General features: G+C 35.4%; 1 protein-coding gene across 2 annotated transcripts in view; it reads left to right on the forward strand.

Moving 5' to 3' along the window:
* The window catches only part of LOC132258209 (C-terminal-binding protein), a 45,740-nt gene extending 28,293 nt beyond the window's left edge, over positions 1–17,447 (forward strand). The window contains exons 3-10 of one of the 2 annotated variants that reach the window (XM_059755409.1): positions 9,013–9,840; positions 9,913–10,218; positions 10,345–10,605; positions 10,727–10,867; positions 10,995–11,196; positions 14,316–14,509; positions 14,575–14,731; positions 15,206–17,447. In XM_059755409.1, coding sequence (XP_059611392.1) covers positions 9,646–9,840; positions 9,913–10,218; positions 10,345–10,605; positions 10,727–10,867; positions 10,995–11,196; positions 14,316–14,509; positions 14,575–14,640 — 1,365 coding nt within the window. In that variant the 5' untranslated portion in view covers positions 9,013–9,645 and the 3' untranslated portion in view covers positions 14,641–14,731; positions 15,206–17,447. Of the gene's footprint in view, positions 1–9,012; positions 9,841–9,912; positions 10,219–10,344; positions 10,606–10,726; positions 10,868–10,994; positions 11,197–11,617; positions 14,289–14,315; positions 14,510–14,574; positions 14,732–15,205 lie in introns of those variants that run through there. The other variant, XM_059755410.1, reaches the window with a different exon arrangement.
* Positions 17,448–17,497: the final 50 nt, after the last annotated feature.

Consider the following 17,497-nt stretch of genomic DNA (forward strand, 5'->3'; position numbering starts at 1 on the left):
TGTTTATGTTAAATAGCAATCAAAACTGTGTGTATGTGTGTTAAGGATATGTTCCTTCATCCGTCTAAATATTCTAATGAAATTTCCGTTTGTTTTCCTTTTGCGTATGTTGTGCTGTAAAACATTTGAGTTTTTCCACCCTACTGGATTTTCTCATTCGTATATTTTGTGTATCTTGTTACTTCATGTGGGCTCCCCTATTCAGTTCCAGGCAAAATATGTGATGTATATTTGTATGTACATGTATGTGAACAAGGGAGGATTCATATTTTAAGTTTCTTTTTTTGCAATGTAACATAGCAGCCGCATATTTTGTCTATTCTCCGGAAATTTTCCTCTCTTCACCCTCTTCACAGAAAGACAGAGAGAGAGAGAGAGAGAATGGAAAGATGTGAATAAGAGGAGGAAAAGTTTCTCAAGTATAAATACATATAACTTTGTAATATACGACTCAGACGATGGATATTCTTTTCTATCTTCTCGTTTTTTTTTCCTATCTTTCTTTCTTTTTTTTGTTCCTTCTCTTCATAATGCGCAATGAAATTTATTTGGAAAAGATATAACCTTTCTTGACTTGTACAACTCCCACACCTTTTCCACTGTCCCTTCTTTGGCGTGCATTTTTTGCTCATTCAATTTGTGTGTGTTCAAAAGTGTGTATAAATTCATAATATAGAATATTTGTATTTTTGAGTGGAATTTGTGTGAAATGATTTTAGGGGTTGGCACACGCTTAGGGTATTTTCATCCCTCATACCTTGTTGATGTGCTGCAAAATGTGTGTTGTATTCGACACAGAAGTCTTCGTCCGTCTTTAGTATATGTCTGTTTTGTTGCTCCTGTTGCCGCACTCACTGTCTTGCGGGGAGGGAGAAAGCTCTGGGCTGTGTGTGGGTGGGAGGGTGCTAAAAGTTTGATTTGAGGATCCATATAGTCTGTTGTGTGTCGTGTGGATAACGTGTATAGCCGATTAAACAGATAGAATACAACCAAGAGAAAATCCCCCAGCCAAGGAGAACAATTTGGTGGCGAAGGAAAGTGAGAGAGAAGTGTGGGTTGACTCCCTCGAAAAGTGATTAAAATTGAAATTGAACTTACTCTCTCTCCTTCTCTGTTTGTTCCTCATTCTTTCAATTTGGGGCGTGTGCGTGGGGAGTTGAAGGAATGTTTTGGTATCTAGTGTGATGTTGGGAAGTCAGAGAAACTTTACAATTCACCGGGATATGGATGCTTGGCAGGAGAGAAGAAAGGAAAGGAAAGGGAAGTAAGAGTGCGGAAAATTGTTCTACATCAATGAGATGGATTTAGATTAGACAACTGTTTTCATCTCCTTCAGTGACTTTTTCATATGATATTAGTACTTCTATTGGTAATATTTTCTGCACAAATTCTCTTTTGGCATAGTTGTGTGGAAGTTTTCCTACAAAAAAATTCATCTATAATTAAATTAACTTCTCTCGAAGACAATTAAATAGTAAATAGATCCTACATATTTGCCTGCATGTGTAATGTTAGATAGGATTATTTCTATACATAGTGTGGCATTCTTGGGCTGTCTTTACCATTTCCCCCCTCACACTCTGTGCAAAATTCAACAGGGAGAAAAGTTCAAGTTCGATTTTCCATTACTAGTTGTGATTAATTGGATTTCAACTTGTTTCTCCACTTTGTTGTTCGCTTTGGTATTAAGTGAGTAAAAGAAGCGAAATGGGGTCGATGGCGGATGGGGTGAAGTGAGTTTTGGCGGGCGTCACGGAGAGGGAGAGGGAGAGAGATATGCGTGGAAGTGCTTGGAAATCATAAAATTGATGAGAATACGTGAATTGTGCACAAGACATTACCAGTGAATAGAGATGATGAAATGCAACTTTTTGCTCTACCTGCGCTGTGAAGCTATGAGCGCTTCTGCTGCATTCGACATAGTTGAAAGTTTTCAAGTGAATGAGCTTTGAAGAGAGAGAGGAGTGTGTGAATCGATGTATTAAGTTTAATTTAGTTTTGTAGTGTGAATTTTAGATGAAAGTTATGCATGGAGTTCATCAAAATTACTGTTCGTGTGCAATGTACTTATGCGAAGCTGCAATGTGTGCTGAAATTATCAAAGCAAGTGTTTCTGTACATACACGACAGCATAAATTCATGCATTTCAAAATTCTATAACTATTTACTATTTGTTTGTTGAACATATATTAACTTTATCATATTTAGAAGATAAAGAAGAAAATTATCCTTCCATGTTTATTTGCTAAATGTTGAGAGTTTTAAAGTGACTTTCCAGCGCACACTATTCAAATATGTGCTGGTTATATTTTAGTGAAATCCATGTAACGCAGAGATGTACACATTTGTGGGTGAAAGTTTATCCGCCCGTCGTGTTTTTCCGAGGGAATCAGTGGGAAATGGGCGAAAAGTGCCATGTCCTCTCTCTCTTTTCATTCGCAGCAAAGCCTTGTGGCTCATGGTTGAAAACTCAAGTGACGCCTTTTCACTCTGATACAGAGAAATTTTCGTTTGACTATCAAACATTTATATGAATATGTATGTGCACATGAGTATGAACGCGCTCGCGTGTGTGTGTGTGTGTGTATCTTAAGGGTGGGTGCACAAAGTTTTCCGAGAAACTATCTCTGGCATGTTATACGTATGTTGAAAATTGCTACATATATAGAATATTTTGTCGCTTGCTCGCTCGCCCATTGTGTGCTGAGGAGGAGAAGGAGGAGGAGGAGTGTGGATGGGCGGAAATGGGGAGAGATTCTATATGAAAATCTGAAACTTAAAGTACATAAATATATAGGGAAAATTTTGCAACACAAGAAGAGTGTGAGAAAAAGAAAGGAGAAGGAGACACGATCTGCTGCGCTCCTTGAAGTAGCTGCTGCTCTCTGGATTTGCCCCGAGAGAAAGTTTTATATGTGAAAATTGTGTAAGTTACTATTTGAGTAAAAGATGATATCTTCTCCTTGAACTTTGGACTTCCGATTTAAACTAAACAAGGCTACTTAAATGAATGCACTTGGCATGAAGAGGAAAAGTTTAGACTTAACACGCAGACACACAGAGACACAATTTTGGGAAATTTTCCTTCTATTTCCATTGCACTGTATTTTCTACTTAATTTATAAGCCAAAGAATATGGCTATAAATGGATTCATCTTCTCTCCATCGCCTCAAAGTGTACTAAAATGGGTTTCTTTCTATAAAATTACAAGTCACGCTAGTCATATAAAATTGTCTGTAATGTATTAAAGATGGAAGCTTCATGAATTTTCTCTGTGCTTTAACTTTTGTGATGATATTTTGTGCGAATTCTTAAACATGACAAACTGCGACAATAGAATGATGCTGTAAAAATTTCATTCTTTCTCTAAATGCTTGACTAAAGATAGAAAAAAAACATTCGATGAAGGGTAAATAGGTGAATTCGATAAGAAATAATACTCACGTAAAGCTATAAGTACAGAAAACGGGATAGACGGAAAAGGGATGGCACAAGGAGGAGAAGGAGATATTGAGCGAGATGAGAAAGTCTTGTTAACCTTCTCAATATACTTTTGCCGGGTTTTTATCTTCATGGTATAATACTTGTGATGCTCGGCAGCGATAAATGTGAATCAAAATGTTTAGTGAGTGTGCGAGGGAGTGAATGTGGAGAGGGGTTGAGGGTGGTTTGGGAAGTGTTGGAGTTAGTTAAAAGGGAGTTTCAAGGTAGAAACAACTAGTTTTCCCGACTGTTAGCTACTGAACCGACATTCTTCCACCCACTTCAGCATCTATTATCATCCTCTCTCTCAGGAATACTCGAGAGGGTGGTGGTGTGCATTTAATAAATATCTGTCGTCAAAGTTTTCTTGGCAGTTTGTTATTAAAAGTTCAGGTTGAATTTTCCTCTCTTTTATGAACAATCATATATTGTTTATGCCAATATAAATATATATATATAAGTGTGTATGGGAAAGTTTTCTCTTGTTTTCCCCACTTATAAGCTCCACCTCCCAATCTTTAGACGTTTATATATTTGACTTTGCACGTCGAATATGTGCAAAATGGATGGTGCTTGACTGTTTTTGGGGAGCATGTAATACATGTAAGTGTACATATAGAGTACAAATTATTTCACGTTATGTATTACCTTGATTTTCATTTAGATGCCGTGAAGGCGACGAATGATGAGACGCGATGGGGAGAAAGGCTGCTGTGTGTGTGGGAATGTTGTGAGGGTGACAATCAGACATAAAATAACGTATGACAAAAGGGATGAAAGAAAAGTCTTGCCATTTCAACTATACTTTCTTCACATTACATGTAATTCCATCAAAATGTATCTGCGAGTCTCTAGTTGTGACAGTGGTGAACATGTTTTGTTGGGAATGGAGATAAAGTATGAAATGCTGAGACTTTGGAGGTGAATTTATGATATGGTTTGAAACATTACATTATGGTTGGGAAGATGCGTAAAAGTTTGTCATAGAAAAGACTGCGAGATGTAAAGGTGACGCGCTGTATATTGTGTCGATGGTAGTTGTTGTCAAAGTAGCTTTTCAACTTATCTCATTAACTTATTCATAAGGGCATGAGTGAGTGAAAGAAATTTCTCCGTGCGCACACAGCACAAAACCTATATTACATATCCATAAATAGCATTGTGTATACATTGAGTGTGAGTTGTTTTGTTTATATTGCGATGTACAGAAGGTGAATTCAGTCTTCTAGGATGAAATCAAAAACCCTCCGGAATGAATTGCATGTCGTTTGAAATTACAGGAGCACAAGTTCCATAAGTGATATACACATCAAGGAAAATGAATATTATTACCACATATGCGATTACCACACATGTCTGAATGGCTGGAGAATTTGGACAATTTTCTTGACATAATAGTCGTTTTAATTTATATTTCCTGCCTTGAATGATAAGAAGAGATAATTAAATTCAATCTCATTCCCCAAAGTTTTTGGAAAATGCATAGGCGAGTTAAGATTGAGTGAAGAGAGGATTCCACTTTTCATCATCGATACACTCTCCGACGAAGTGATGTGTTTTATTATTGTTTTCCATACTTTTGCAAGGGCTGAAACTTTGTGAAAAGTCGTCCTGTGTGGAAAGGGGAAAAGTTTACAATTCGATATTATACAATTTTAGATGATATATAGATATATATCATGTTGTGTATACAATTTCATTCGCATGGCATTTTCTCCGAGTCAATGGAGTTCATTCGCTGTCTTGTTCACACTTTTCAATTGCCAACAGTGAGAGTGAAGAGGATAGGAAAAAGTTCTGGAAGCTTTTTGCAGACGATGGCCACCGTCGGAGTGCGCACGGAAAACTTATTCAGTGAACTTTGTATACTGGGAAACATTTACTCATGGACATGCTTATATCGATTCCATATTGCTACTCTGTGTCGCTGTGTGTGTGTGTGTTTGAGTGTGTGCCCGAAGTTCACACAAAAACAGGAAAGTTGAGGGAAGGAATGAGTTGATACAAGTTTTTGGGGTTGGCGAGAGAAAAACTTTTATACTGTTCTGAGTTATACTTTGCCGGCTGCGCTCGAGAGAGTGGGCAAGAGGGTGAAAATTCTCCGGGTGCTCTTGCTTGTCTCATTTTGCTATAACTATATACACATGCACAGACATATATATAATATATGGGGATGAAAACATAATAATAGAACTTCAACTCTTGTGCAGTGTGTGTAGTACAGGAATTTATAATAATACTCTTGTGCATTTTCCAACACCTAATTTCAGGATTATTTTCATATATTTCAATTTGAAATACCAAAAAACATTGAGTGTTGTTTCTGTGCTGATTGATTTAAGCTAATTTAAATTGACATGGTACGAAATTTCTCAGTTGGTTCTGGTCAATAGATGAAGATGGAGATAAATAATGTGTCTTATAATGTCAATTGCTTAAAACTGAGAAATGTCCTCTTCTGAATGTGACCTCTTTCGATTGAATTTTGATTTGTTACCCTCCCAAACTCTTGCGATTCTTGCAATATTCTCTCTTGACGTTCCATTTAATCTGGTATTTGGTATTCAAGCTGGAATGTGATGAATTAGCAGTCGCATAAGTGGATGACTAAGGGGACGTAATACAGAGAGAGAGAGATGGCTGGACTACACTGAAATGTAAAGAGATTATGAATTTTAGTCGCTTTGATATAATAATAAATATAATAATAATGCTCAGCAAACTCAGAGAATCCGAAGTGGCTTTAATTTAGAACATTGAGTGCAATATTTCCAGCATTTTAACATGATTATGGTGAGGTTTAAGTGGGATCTAATCATTCTTTACCATCTAAGTTTGCTGATTTCTCATCAGGAACACAGATTTGCAGAAATATTCTTAGTCCTTTTGACTTGTCACTCCTTTCATAAGCTCATGTTGTTGACCATTTCGTGTCCTTCACGGGTGTCAGGGAGAATGATAAGAGACAGTGTGTGCAATGAGGAAGGGATGGAGTGGAGGCATTAGATATTACACTATGAACAGTGTTATGTTGTGTGTGGAATGAGAATTGACTAATGTTGTGCCATTGTTAATTCATTGCACCTTGAGAATGTGCATAGAATGGAAGCGAGCGATGTCAGGAAATGTAATCATATTGAGTTAATCAGGTAATTAAAAGGCTTTATCCATCAAGTCATATGAATATAATTTCCGATTTGATTTATTACACTCGACTTCGTCGAGCACACGGCAATCGGTGAAATTGAAAATGGTCAATTATTTAATGCTGTCTTATCACTTTCGACATATTGATGTGTGAGTCCAAAAGTGACTTTCATTTAATGCATATTTAATTCTTGGCTTAGCACCACTGGGGAAATGAATGTGGCGCAGGACTATTTCAGTGATGGTTTGGAGTCAGAGAGAGAGAGAGTGTCGAGAAAGAAGGCCAGCCAGCCAGCATAGTGTGTTTTGAGGGTGGAAGAGGAGGAGGAAGAAGAAAAAGAAGAAGAGTGGTTAGAGGGAAAAGGAATGGGGCATCAAAAGCGATAAAATTAGACTGTTGTGGGCGGATCGAAAGCCATAAAGTTGAAGGAAAGTCATCTTAAGCGAGAGAGACAACAGTAACATGAAAGAGGACAAAGTAATTTGCCAGCATTTGTCCTTAAAATTGACAAGAAATAGTAGATGGAGGGAAATTTGAGAAGTTTTTTCTTCTCTCTCTCACTCTCTATCTCTCTCTCTCTCTCTCTCTGTGTCTTGCTCCATTTCTCATACTCAGAGGATAGGAAAATCTTTCCTTACCCAAACTTTCTTTTGCGGCGGGGGGTAAAGTTCAATTTAAGAAAATTGTGAAACCGGGGGAGAATCTTTAAAGGAGATACAACACTTGTAGTGCCATCTACTCGAGACAGATGGTGATAATATTGGGATTTTCACTTATGTCTTCAACTTCTCTGCATGTTAGGATACACACTCCAATCATATATCGATGTGACTCTAGGGTGTGTGCACCCCCAAGCCAGTCAGCCAATGTGGCAGAGGGATTGTGATATTGCGGAGAAAAGTTTTGTTCTTGGAGAGACAGTCTGAAAAGTGTGTGAGTGTGTGTGTGTGTGTTTGGGTGAAATAATCCACCCAGTTTTTGACTCTTCAAGTGTTGTGTGTGAATTCCACTTTTTGGACTTTTCTCTTCTTGATGATAACATATGTTACGCTGAATGTGACCCGAAGATGGTGTGGGATTGCCAAGGAGGTGGAAAGAGGAAGTGGGACAGAATCAGAATCATTTTAAATTGAAGTCTCTCAAGACGACGAGTACCTGATGGTGTCGTCACATGAGAAGACATGTTTTCTTTTTGACATAATATGAGGAAATTGGCAGAGAATAGTAAATCACGTGGAAAGAAGTTTTTACTTTTTTATTATTGCAATAGTAATGAAATTTATGTGCTTTGGTTTCTTTTACGAGGATGTATTTAATTTGAGAACTGTATCAAGCGATTAAATATCCTCTATTTCGCTGCCTCATCCTGTTTTAAATAGCCATAAACGAAAGCTCGCCGGAAGAGCTTGTTAAGTTATAACAGAGCCATAGTCAGCATTCACATTGCCGCTGAAATGATAGAGAATGAGCTTTCTGGGGGTGGGAAATGTGTGTGGGATTGAAAATTACTGAAGAGGAGAGAGTAAGAGAGAGAGAGAGAGCGAGGGTGAGAGTTGAAAACAAGAGAGTGCGCAAGGGGGCTGAAGGTGGGGAATGGCGAGAAGGGATTATTATTGGTGGTGTGAGAAGTTGGGAAACAGTGGGTGATGAGGGGACGCAAAAGTTTTCAACTTTCTCCTCCTTTTCCATCACCTCGTCCTCCAGGACTCTCGTGTTATGAGTGTGTCTGTGTGTGTGTGTGTGCTTGTGTTTAGTTGTACAATGAGTTATATAACTGAGTTTTCAGAGACTAAGTTGTTGCAAAGTTGTGTGGCTATGAAGCCTTGAAGCACACTTTCTGTATTGAAACATCATTGAACTTTCCGTAGTGTTATGTTTTGTCGTAGGACTTTTCCCATCCGCCAGTTTGTTCAAGTTTATTTCTAGTCTTTTTGAAACAGTTTTTTTCTCTCGCTTTCCGCATTCCTTTTTATCTCTGGCACTTCACTAAAATATAATAATAATAATAATAATAATAATAATTTGAAAAGTATGAGGTTGATTAATTTTGTGTGGTATTTAATATTTTAGACATCACACTAATTAGGGGGTTTTTTTGCAACTGAAAATTGTATTTAGAGTAAGACAAATGGCAAAATTGCCATAATAAAATTAAACTCGTGTTGGTATTTTGGATGTTCTTTGCAAATGGATTAAACTTTTTGAATGCAAACGAGAGAAAGTGAGAGGCAAAATATATGAGATGCAGTACTATTATTTGAAACTTAAGAGACTCTATCCAATTGAGACTATTCTAAAGAAGTTAAGAAATAAATTGACAGAGATGAATAAAAGAAAATAATAATAATTGTGTCTGTTTTTTTCTTTTCTTTTCTTGCAGACACAAAAAGCAGCAGAATGAGGGGTACAGCTCGTCGGAAATAACCCCTCCTAGTTGATGATAATCCAACAGTTGTAAAATTGCAGAAAGTTTGCAATCTTAAAGTTGGGGGAATTCAAATCAGTCAAATTTGTGAAGTGGTTTTGATTCCTGACTTTGTTGTGTCTGTCGTCATTGCACCACAATTCCTTGGCACAGACACACAGGAGAGCATCATAAAGGGAAGCGTGAGGAGATCGTGAAGTAAAGGAGAGTGACTTGTGTGTTTGTTCATTCGCAGAAGGAGTGAGTGACGAAGGGAGGTAAAGTTGAGAAAACTCTCCCTTAAAGTGTGTTTATTTTGTGACTGTGAAATACTTTTTTTCCATCCCCTATTTTTCCACTCATCCGCAAACATCTAAGTTGTTCTGACTGTGTGTGTTTGTGTGCGGTTAAGCAGACGCGACCCTCAAGGATAAGTTGGGAAGAGGGAAGAGATTAACTATATAAATGTGAATTTGTATGACAATCAACAATAGGCATAGTGTAATTTATTATTGCTCGAGAAAGTGTGGAGAAGAGAAAACAGCTGTTTTTACGTAAAATCCAACAAACTGCTTCACACACACATAAGATAAGATCCTTTTGGTAGTGATGGAGAAACAAATGATGTTGCCAAAACGTCCACGAATTGATGTTCGTGGTCCAATTGCTAATGGACCGATGCAGCCCAGACCTCTCGTGGCTCTACTGGATGGTAGAGATTGCTCCATTGAAATGCCAATTCTCAAGGATGTGGCCACTGTCGCATTTTGCGATGCACAGAGCACAACGGAAATACATGAAAAGGTAAGAGATTACATTTCTCGATTTGCTTTCACTATTTTTGCTGATTTCCTAATGTTGCTGTTGAATTTGCAGGTGTTGAATGAGGCCGTGGGTGCTCTCATGTGGCACACAATCATCCTGACAAAGGAGGATTTGGAAAAGTTCAAAGCACTCCGGATTATTGTGCGCATCGGAAGCGGTGTGGACAATATTGACGTGAAGGCGGCCGGTGAATTGGGGATTGCTGTGTGCAATGTTCCCGGTTATGGTGTTGAAGAAGTGGCAGACACGACACTCTGTCTCATATTGAATCTGTACCGAAGAACGTATTGGCTGGCAAATATGGTGCGAGAGGGTAAAAAGTTCACTGGACCAGAACAAGTTAGGGAAGCTGCCACGGTGTGTATATTTTCCATTCATAAAAGAAGCAACTTCTTCTTCTTATCTACAACTATCTGTGATAAGTGTCTCTTGGCAATCCTATGAGTGATCTTATGTGTGTGTTTGTGTGTTTGTTTTTTGCAGGGATGCGCTAGGATCAGAGGAGATACACTGGGCATTGTTGGTCTGGGCAGAATTGGCAGTGCAGTGGCTTTACGTGCAAAAGGATTTGGCTTCAATGTCATTTTCTATGATCCATATCTTCCCGATGGCATTGAGAAGTCACTTGGCTTGACCCGAGTTTACACCCTGCAAGACTTACTTTTCCAATCGGATTGTGTCTCACTCCATTGCACATTGAACGAGCACAATCACCATTTAATCAATGAATTCACCATCAAACAGGTTCGTTTATCAATTTTCCCCAATTGCAGTAATTAATCACACAAAGCGTGCGTTTGTGTGTGTCGCGTAATTGGATGAAAGGTTATGAGGGGGTTATGAAATGAAATTTCTCGTGTTGCAGATGAGGCCAGGTGCATTTTTGGTGAATACAGCACGAGGTGGTCTGGTGGATGATGAGGCGCTAGCGTCAGCCCTCAAACAAGGCAGAATCCGAGCAGCTGCACTTGATGTGCACGAAAATGAGCCATATAACGTATTCCAGGTCTGAACATTATGGACAATAATATCTATATACACATTAAATGCACATCTTTTGCCACTCTTTTCTAGATTTTTTTCTCTTGCAATTTGTCTATGTGAATATCTAATTGTGAACAATTGTTTTGCAGGGTGTTCTCAAAGACGCTCCAAATATACTTTGTACGCCACATGCCGCCTTTTACAGTGAAGCTTCCGCATCTGAACTCAGAGAGATGGCAGCCACGGAAATTAGGAGAGCAATAGTGGGCAATATTCCAGAGTGTCTTCGGAACTGTGTGAACAAGGAGTATTTTATGAGGGCCCCATCGGCCGCCGCAGGCTACACTGAAGGTAGAAATCGAAGGCATACATAGTCATAAGTCCTCTTCTCCATATAGTGTTGATTTTTATTGTCACGGTGGAATCAATTAGAGAGAACGTTGACAATTGGCGTGAGGAATGAGGCGTGTAGAATGCCAGCAAAATTATGAATTTCTTTTTTTTCAATTAGGACATTGTAATTCTTGTAGGTTTTGATGTCTGAAATAAGTTTATTTTTTCAGCGTAGAGTTTTTTAGTTCTTTTCTTTTCCACACTTCTTCAACGTCTTTGGAAACTCCATTTTTATTTGGGGTTTCTCAATGTAAACTCTAATTAATTCCACCAAGGATTTAAATGTATAACAAGTTTTTCCCCCTAATAATTTACTTTCTTTCTCATTTTCTTAAAATTGTGGTTGTTTTTTTTTGCGAAAACTCTTTGAGAAAAATAGCAGGAAAAGTGTCGATTATTTGCTCCCCACGATTGACATGAGAAACAGTGCTGGGTTTATTACGCTAATATAAAAGAGAAAAACCATCGAATTGAATTCAAGAAGAGAAGAAGAAAACAATGAGAAAGAAATTATTAGTTTTTAGTAATATTTTTTTGTTTTTTGTATAAAACAAATGAAAAAAAAGAAAAGAAATGAGAGAGATACGAAAGAGAATAAGTTGTTCCATTGTTGTTTTGATACGTACAAATTGCAAGGAAAGGAGAAGAAGAAATTCAAGGAATCTAAAAAAAAAGAATTATTTAATGAATTAAAATTCTTGTGTACAATCTGCAAAAGGAGAAAAGAAAAGAGTACGAATTATGAGATGATAAAATTCATGATTTTTTGTGTCTTTCTTTCTTTTTTTTAAATGAAATCAATCCACCACACGTTCATACATTACACTTTATTCTTATTAGTACGTATAATATTTTATTTGTAATATTAATTTTTAAATTCAAGTCTTGTTGAAGTCAAACTTACTTTTTTTCTAGTTATTTCTACTTCAAAAAAAAAAAAAAGAAAATGAATTTTTTTCCCCCCATGAATTGAATGAAAGGAGAAAAAAAGGCAAAATGTCATTCAGCTTTTGCGATTGAATAATATTAATTTCTTTTTTCCACAATTAAATGATCTTCAATGAAATTGATGCATTTGCATCTTGATAAAAATGATTTAAATGAAGCAGAAGAAGAAAATATTGTAGAGGACGTTAAATGTCCCACAAATCCAGTAAGGAAGAAAAAAGGATGCTTATAGAGAGAGCAAGACGAAGTGAAAGTTGGGAGTATATTATGTTGAGAGAGGAAGTAGTAATGATAATGAAAAATGTTCTTTTAAGACCGTGACGAATGCTTAAATATTTGCAGAGATGATAATGAGGATGAGAGAACATTGCACAGAGTGTTAAAAGAATGTTTTCCATTTGTTTTTCTGTTTAATCACATTACACAAGTAATTTTTAGTTGCAGTACGAAATGTAGAATTTTCACATTGATCAGATTGATTGATTGGTTTTGTTTTGTCATAAAAATTATGTAATTACTTTTTAAGGTGAAAGTAAACACTGGTATAATCTTTTTGTTCTGATCATTTCAAATTATCTGATTTTGAGTATTGTTATTGTAAATCAACTCTCCTCAAGATTAATGAAATGATAGAAGAAGAGTGATGGTTTTTTCTAAAAACACAAAAGGAATCTTTAGATTGAGTATTTTGCATTCTTTTGAAAAGTTCCATTGCAAAAAAAATATTCACCCAGAAAGAAAAAAAAACAGACAGAAAATGCTCAAAAGAAAAAGATGAAAATAATAATGAATAAAAAGGAAAGGAAATAATTTTTATGACAATTTTGTGAGCTCGTTGTGTTAATTATTTACATACCAAAAAAAAAGAATTAGACAGATTTAGCTTTGACCTTAACTTTATCCCAGTTTGATTTACAAAATGAACAAAAAAATTGATTTATCTAAGAAAACATGTGATCACAACTTAAAGTGAAATTATAAATATAATAACACAATAGACATCACTAAATTGATTTCATCATCCGCGTTTATTTTCGCCTTAAAGTATTATGTATTTTTTAAAAATGAAAAGAAATAAGGGTTAATAAGATGAAGTAAAATCCTCCAATAGACTTATTTACACATTTGATTTATATATATTTGATTTAATTGATAAAAATGAAGAAAAAAAAACAAGATGAATGAAATGAGAAATGTTTTAATTCTTAAAATTTTTCGTTCATTTGCAAAAGAGGGTAAAGAAAAAAAAGATGAGAAAAAAATATAGATGAAAAAAAATACTAATTGTAACCTGTATTAATTTTTGTACAAAACAAAAAATTAATCATAGAGAAAAATAAAATTTTAATATAAAAGAAATGTTGCTAAACATGAAATGGATGATTACAACTGTTTGAATTGTTAAATTAATTACTGTGAATTCCGTTTTTTTTTTGTTTTTTGCTGAGGCGGTCTCAAGACATTTGTTTATGGTTCCTTTTCATGTCTCAACACTTTTTGCAATTCAAATTGTCTCTATTGTTTTCAAATTAGTTTGATCTCGTGTCTCTGCCTTTATTGCGACTTTTTTCTTTCCGTTTTTATTTGTCGTTATTGTCAATTCGCATAGATGATGGAATCACTTTAGGGAAGCACAAAAGATTGTATTTTTTCTGTTTTTTTTGGATAAAATTGAGTTGTACAAAAACATATGATGGATTACCACAGAAGAAGAAACAAACAAACAAAAAAGATGAATTGGAAAATTAAATTAGAAGTAAAATCTGTGATATTTCTTGAAGTGAAAAAAAAATAGCGCACTAACGAGCTCACAGTGTGTAAGTAAATGATGAATAAAATTATTATCTAGATTTAAGGTAAGAAAGGGATTGATAGAGAAGAAGTTAAGGAAATATTTTCTTGCAATGTCTATTTATTGATTGTGATAATAATTCTTGTTGTGTGATGTGGAGAAAATTGTTTGTTGTTTTTGCAAGAGAATATTTTTTTTCGCAATTTGTGGCTCTGGCCGTGGCCAAAAGAGTGCCGCCGGACGGCCAGGGCTGTAGATGTGGGACCGAGATGAGTGGCTGGAATGATAAGAAGATGAGAAGTAAGTCCAGCTATTCACTGCCATTTCTCTCCGTTAGGCATCAATGGTGGATACTACTCGGGCGGTCTGCAGCAGGCTCACAGTACAACGCCACACGAGACGCCCCACAGCGCCGGACCTCATGCTCCACCAACTGTACCTCCGCCCCAGACGGTGCCGCCGCCGCCACCAGTAGCTGCGGTCACGGCGGCTCCCCCAGCAGGAATCCAGCACGGACTTGTGAGCAAATCGGTGAGTGTCGACGTCTTGGCTCTCTCCAGCCACTGGCGCTAAACTCCTTCTTCGTCTCTCCACAGCCACTGAGCGCTCCGGATCCCAGCAATCATCATGCCACGAAGCCGGAGCCTTCAGAGGTCCATTAGCTCATTCCTCCGTGAATGCTGAGTGACAACAACAGTTGGAACATTGATGATGGTAATGAAAATTGGGATTGAGAAAAGGAAGATTAATAAGGTATGTTTGCCAGTGTCGATGGGTGAATTGAAAGCTATGAAAAAGAAATTCTTATCCAAACAAGTTCAAATGTTAGAAATTTCATGTCTTGTGGCGTAGAGTATGAAAAGTCGTCTATTTATCGCTTACGTTGTACATTTTTTCTAAGAAAATTGTCGAGATCTTTTTCTTGACTATTAAAAAAAGACTTTAGAATGTAATATTTCCAATTTATCTATTAATTTTGCCATATTTCAGTTAAAAATTCTTATAAATACCAATAAAAAAGGGAAACATTCACAAAATATTTATTACAGAGCAATATTAGCACTTTAATGAACGATTTGAAGGTGTTTTGAGGGAAATTTTGGCAAGTTTCAAAGCGATATCAATGCTTTCTTTAAAGACTTTCCATAGTTTTCGATTCACTCATCAGTGTGAGAATAAATGAGCTGTATTTTGACCGATTCTTTAATTTTCTCTATTCGCACACAGTGTTTCGTCCACCACCTCTACATTGTAGGAATAATTATTGAGAATAATTAAAAAAAAGAGAAGAAAATGGAACGTGAGGAGACGAATAAAAATGGGTGAAAGTGGATTACCGGAGAGGAGAAAAAGAGTGTCTGTGAAGGCAAAAATTTGACATGTTGATCGTGCGCACGCGGATTGGAGATCAAGTGGAGATCAGCATATTTTACTTTTTACTTCTTTTGATGCAACGCAACCCGTAAGCAGCCAGAATTATAATCCATTTTGCAAAAATGATCAATATTGACGATCTATACGATAATTAATAGTTTAGATGTGGCAAATTGAGGATGTCTTCAAAGAGGATGACTTTCCTCAATTGGATTATGTTGATGTTTTGAATGATTTTCAGTACATATTTTTTATATATATATTTTTCTTCTTTTTTTTGAATTTACTACTCTAGAGATTGTAAGAAAGAAGTAAAGAAGGAAGAAAGAAAGAAAAAAAGTGAAGGAGAAAAAAAACTATACACTTAGCGTAGAAAATAACATTGAATAAGTAAGAGATAATTTTAGTTGTAATTGAGATTTAAAGCGAGTAAATAGTGCATAAAAAAAGGGAAAGGATAAAGGAGAAAATATTAAAAAATACAGAATTGTGGGTTGAAGTTTAGAGCGCGCGGAGTTGAGAGGAAAATTTTTACGGAATTGACGATGTGAAAATGGGAAGGAATTTTTTGAGTAAATGCTATATTCTTCCGTCGGGGGGAAAATGATAGAAAATTGTGTATTTAGATTAAATAATATAAATGAAAAAAAGAAGAAAGAAAAGAATGAACGGCGATGAAAAAGTAGATGCACTGTGGTAATTGGTGAGATTCTTTTTAATTATCACAATGGTAATTTTCGTAAGATAAGTGAAAAGAAGGAGAAAATCTGTCGTTAATACATATAATTATTATACATAAAAATATATATATAAAAAATAATATTACATCTATGGTGAAAAATCCTTATTATTGAGAGGAGATGAAAGTGAGAAGAAAACGAGAAAAAAAAGTAATTTTAGCACCTTTCAAATATTTGATGTAATAATTTAAAGATGAAGAAGGAAAAAATGAAGCATTTCACAAAACCTGAAGGTAAAAGAGTAAAACAAAAAAACGAGAGTGTCGCGGTGGAAAAGAACAAATTTAATTTTACTGAAAAAGAGTCTTGTAAATATTACAATTTGACAAAGTCCTTCCCCCTTTTAGGCTACAAAAAATCTGCATAAAGTAATTTTTAGTGACGATTTGTAATGCCTAAAAAACTTTCTCTTGTTTAAAAAAAAAAACTAAAACCTCCCCTAACAATTTATAATTGGTCCAAGAAAAGAGCATCACAAAATAATTTTAAACTGCTGTATTAAATGTTTCCGCATTAATTTTTTTTGTTATTGACAAAAAAAGAAGATTAAACAAATAAAAAAAAACAACAAAACTACGATGATAGTTGCAAAATATGAGAAAAAAAATAAAAATTACTATATAAAAATCTATTTGTACAAAAATTCTAATGCTAAAATTAGTATTAAAGTAGTAAATATTTAGAGAACCATTCCTGAATTTCCAAAAAAAAATTTTATTTCACAACCACACATAAATTTCCTTCCTTTCTTTTTTTTACCACAAAATTTGCAACCCCCCCAGAATTTGTAGCGATCATTTTGATAAACCCCTTTTTGTCTATTCGGTATCAGACGAAAGAAATAAAAAAGAAACGTTGAATTCTATTAAATTTGATTCTAACAAAACAGTCCATTTTCCTTACCCCAAAACAGAAGTAGAACACGATGAAAAAGAAAATGTGAAAATAAGAAATTAGAAAATTCATAAACGAAGAAATAGAGATATTACATTTTTAAGAGATACGAAATAACAAGGAAATATGTTAATTAGTAGATTTTATGTTAATTTAGAAATTGTTTTATAAGGTCATATAATTAATAAAAGTAAATGAGAGTTAATTGACTACACAAATTACATAAAAAAAGAAGAAGAAAAAAAATGAGATGAAGAGAAGTGAAAATGAAATTAAACAATTTTTTAGAAACGAATAGAAATGAACAAGAACTTTCACACACACACACACACAAAATTAAGAAAAGAAAAGAAATTTTTGGAGCCAATACGGAGAAAATGATGAAGAAATTTGAATCACTATAGTATTGTTAGTAATAAACGTAAATTAAAAAAGGAAGTGAAGAAAAATTAAAAAAAAAATACATTTGACATGAAATTGTGAATTGAAGAAGGATAAATGGAAATTTATA

The sequence above is a fragment of the Phlebotomus argentipes genome, unplaced genomic scaffold (assembly GCF_947086385.1).
Source record: "Phlebotomus argentipes unplaced genomic scaffold, Phlebotomus argentipes genome assembly scaffold_4, whole genome shotgun sequence".
Taxonomy (NCBI): Eukaryota; Metazoa; Arthropoda; class Insecta; order Diptera; family Psychodidae; genus Phlebotomus; species Phlebotomus argentipes.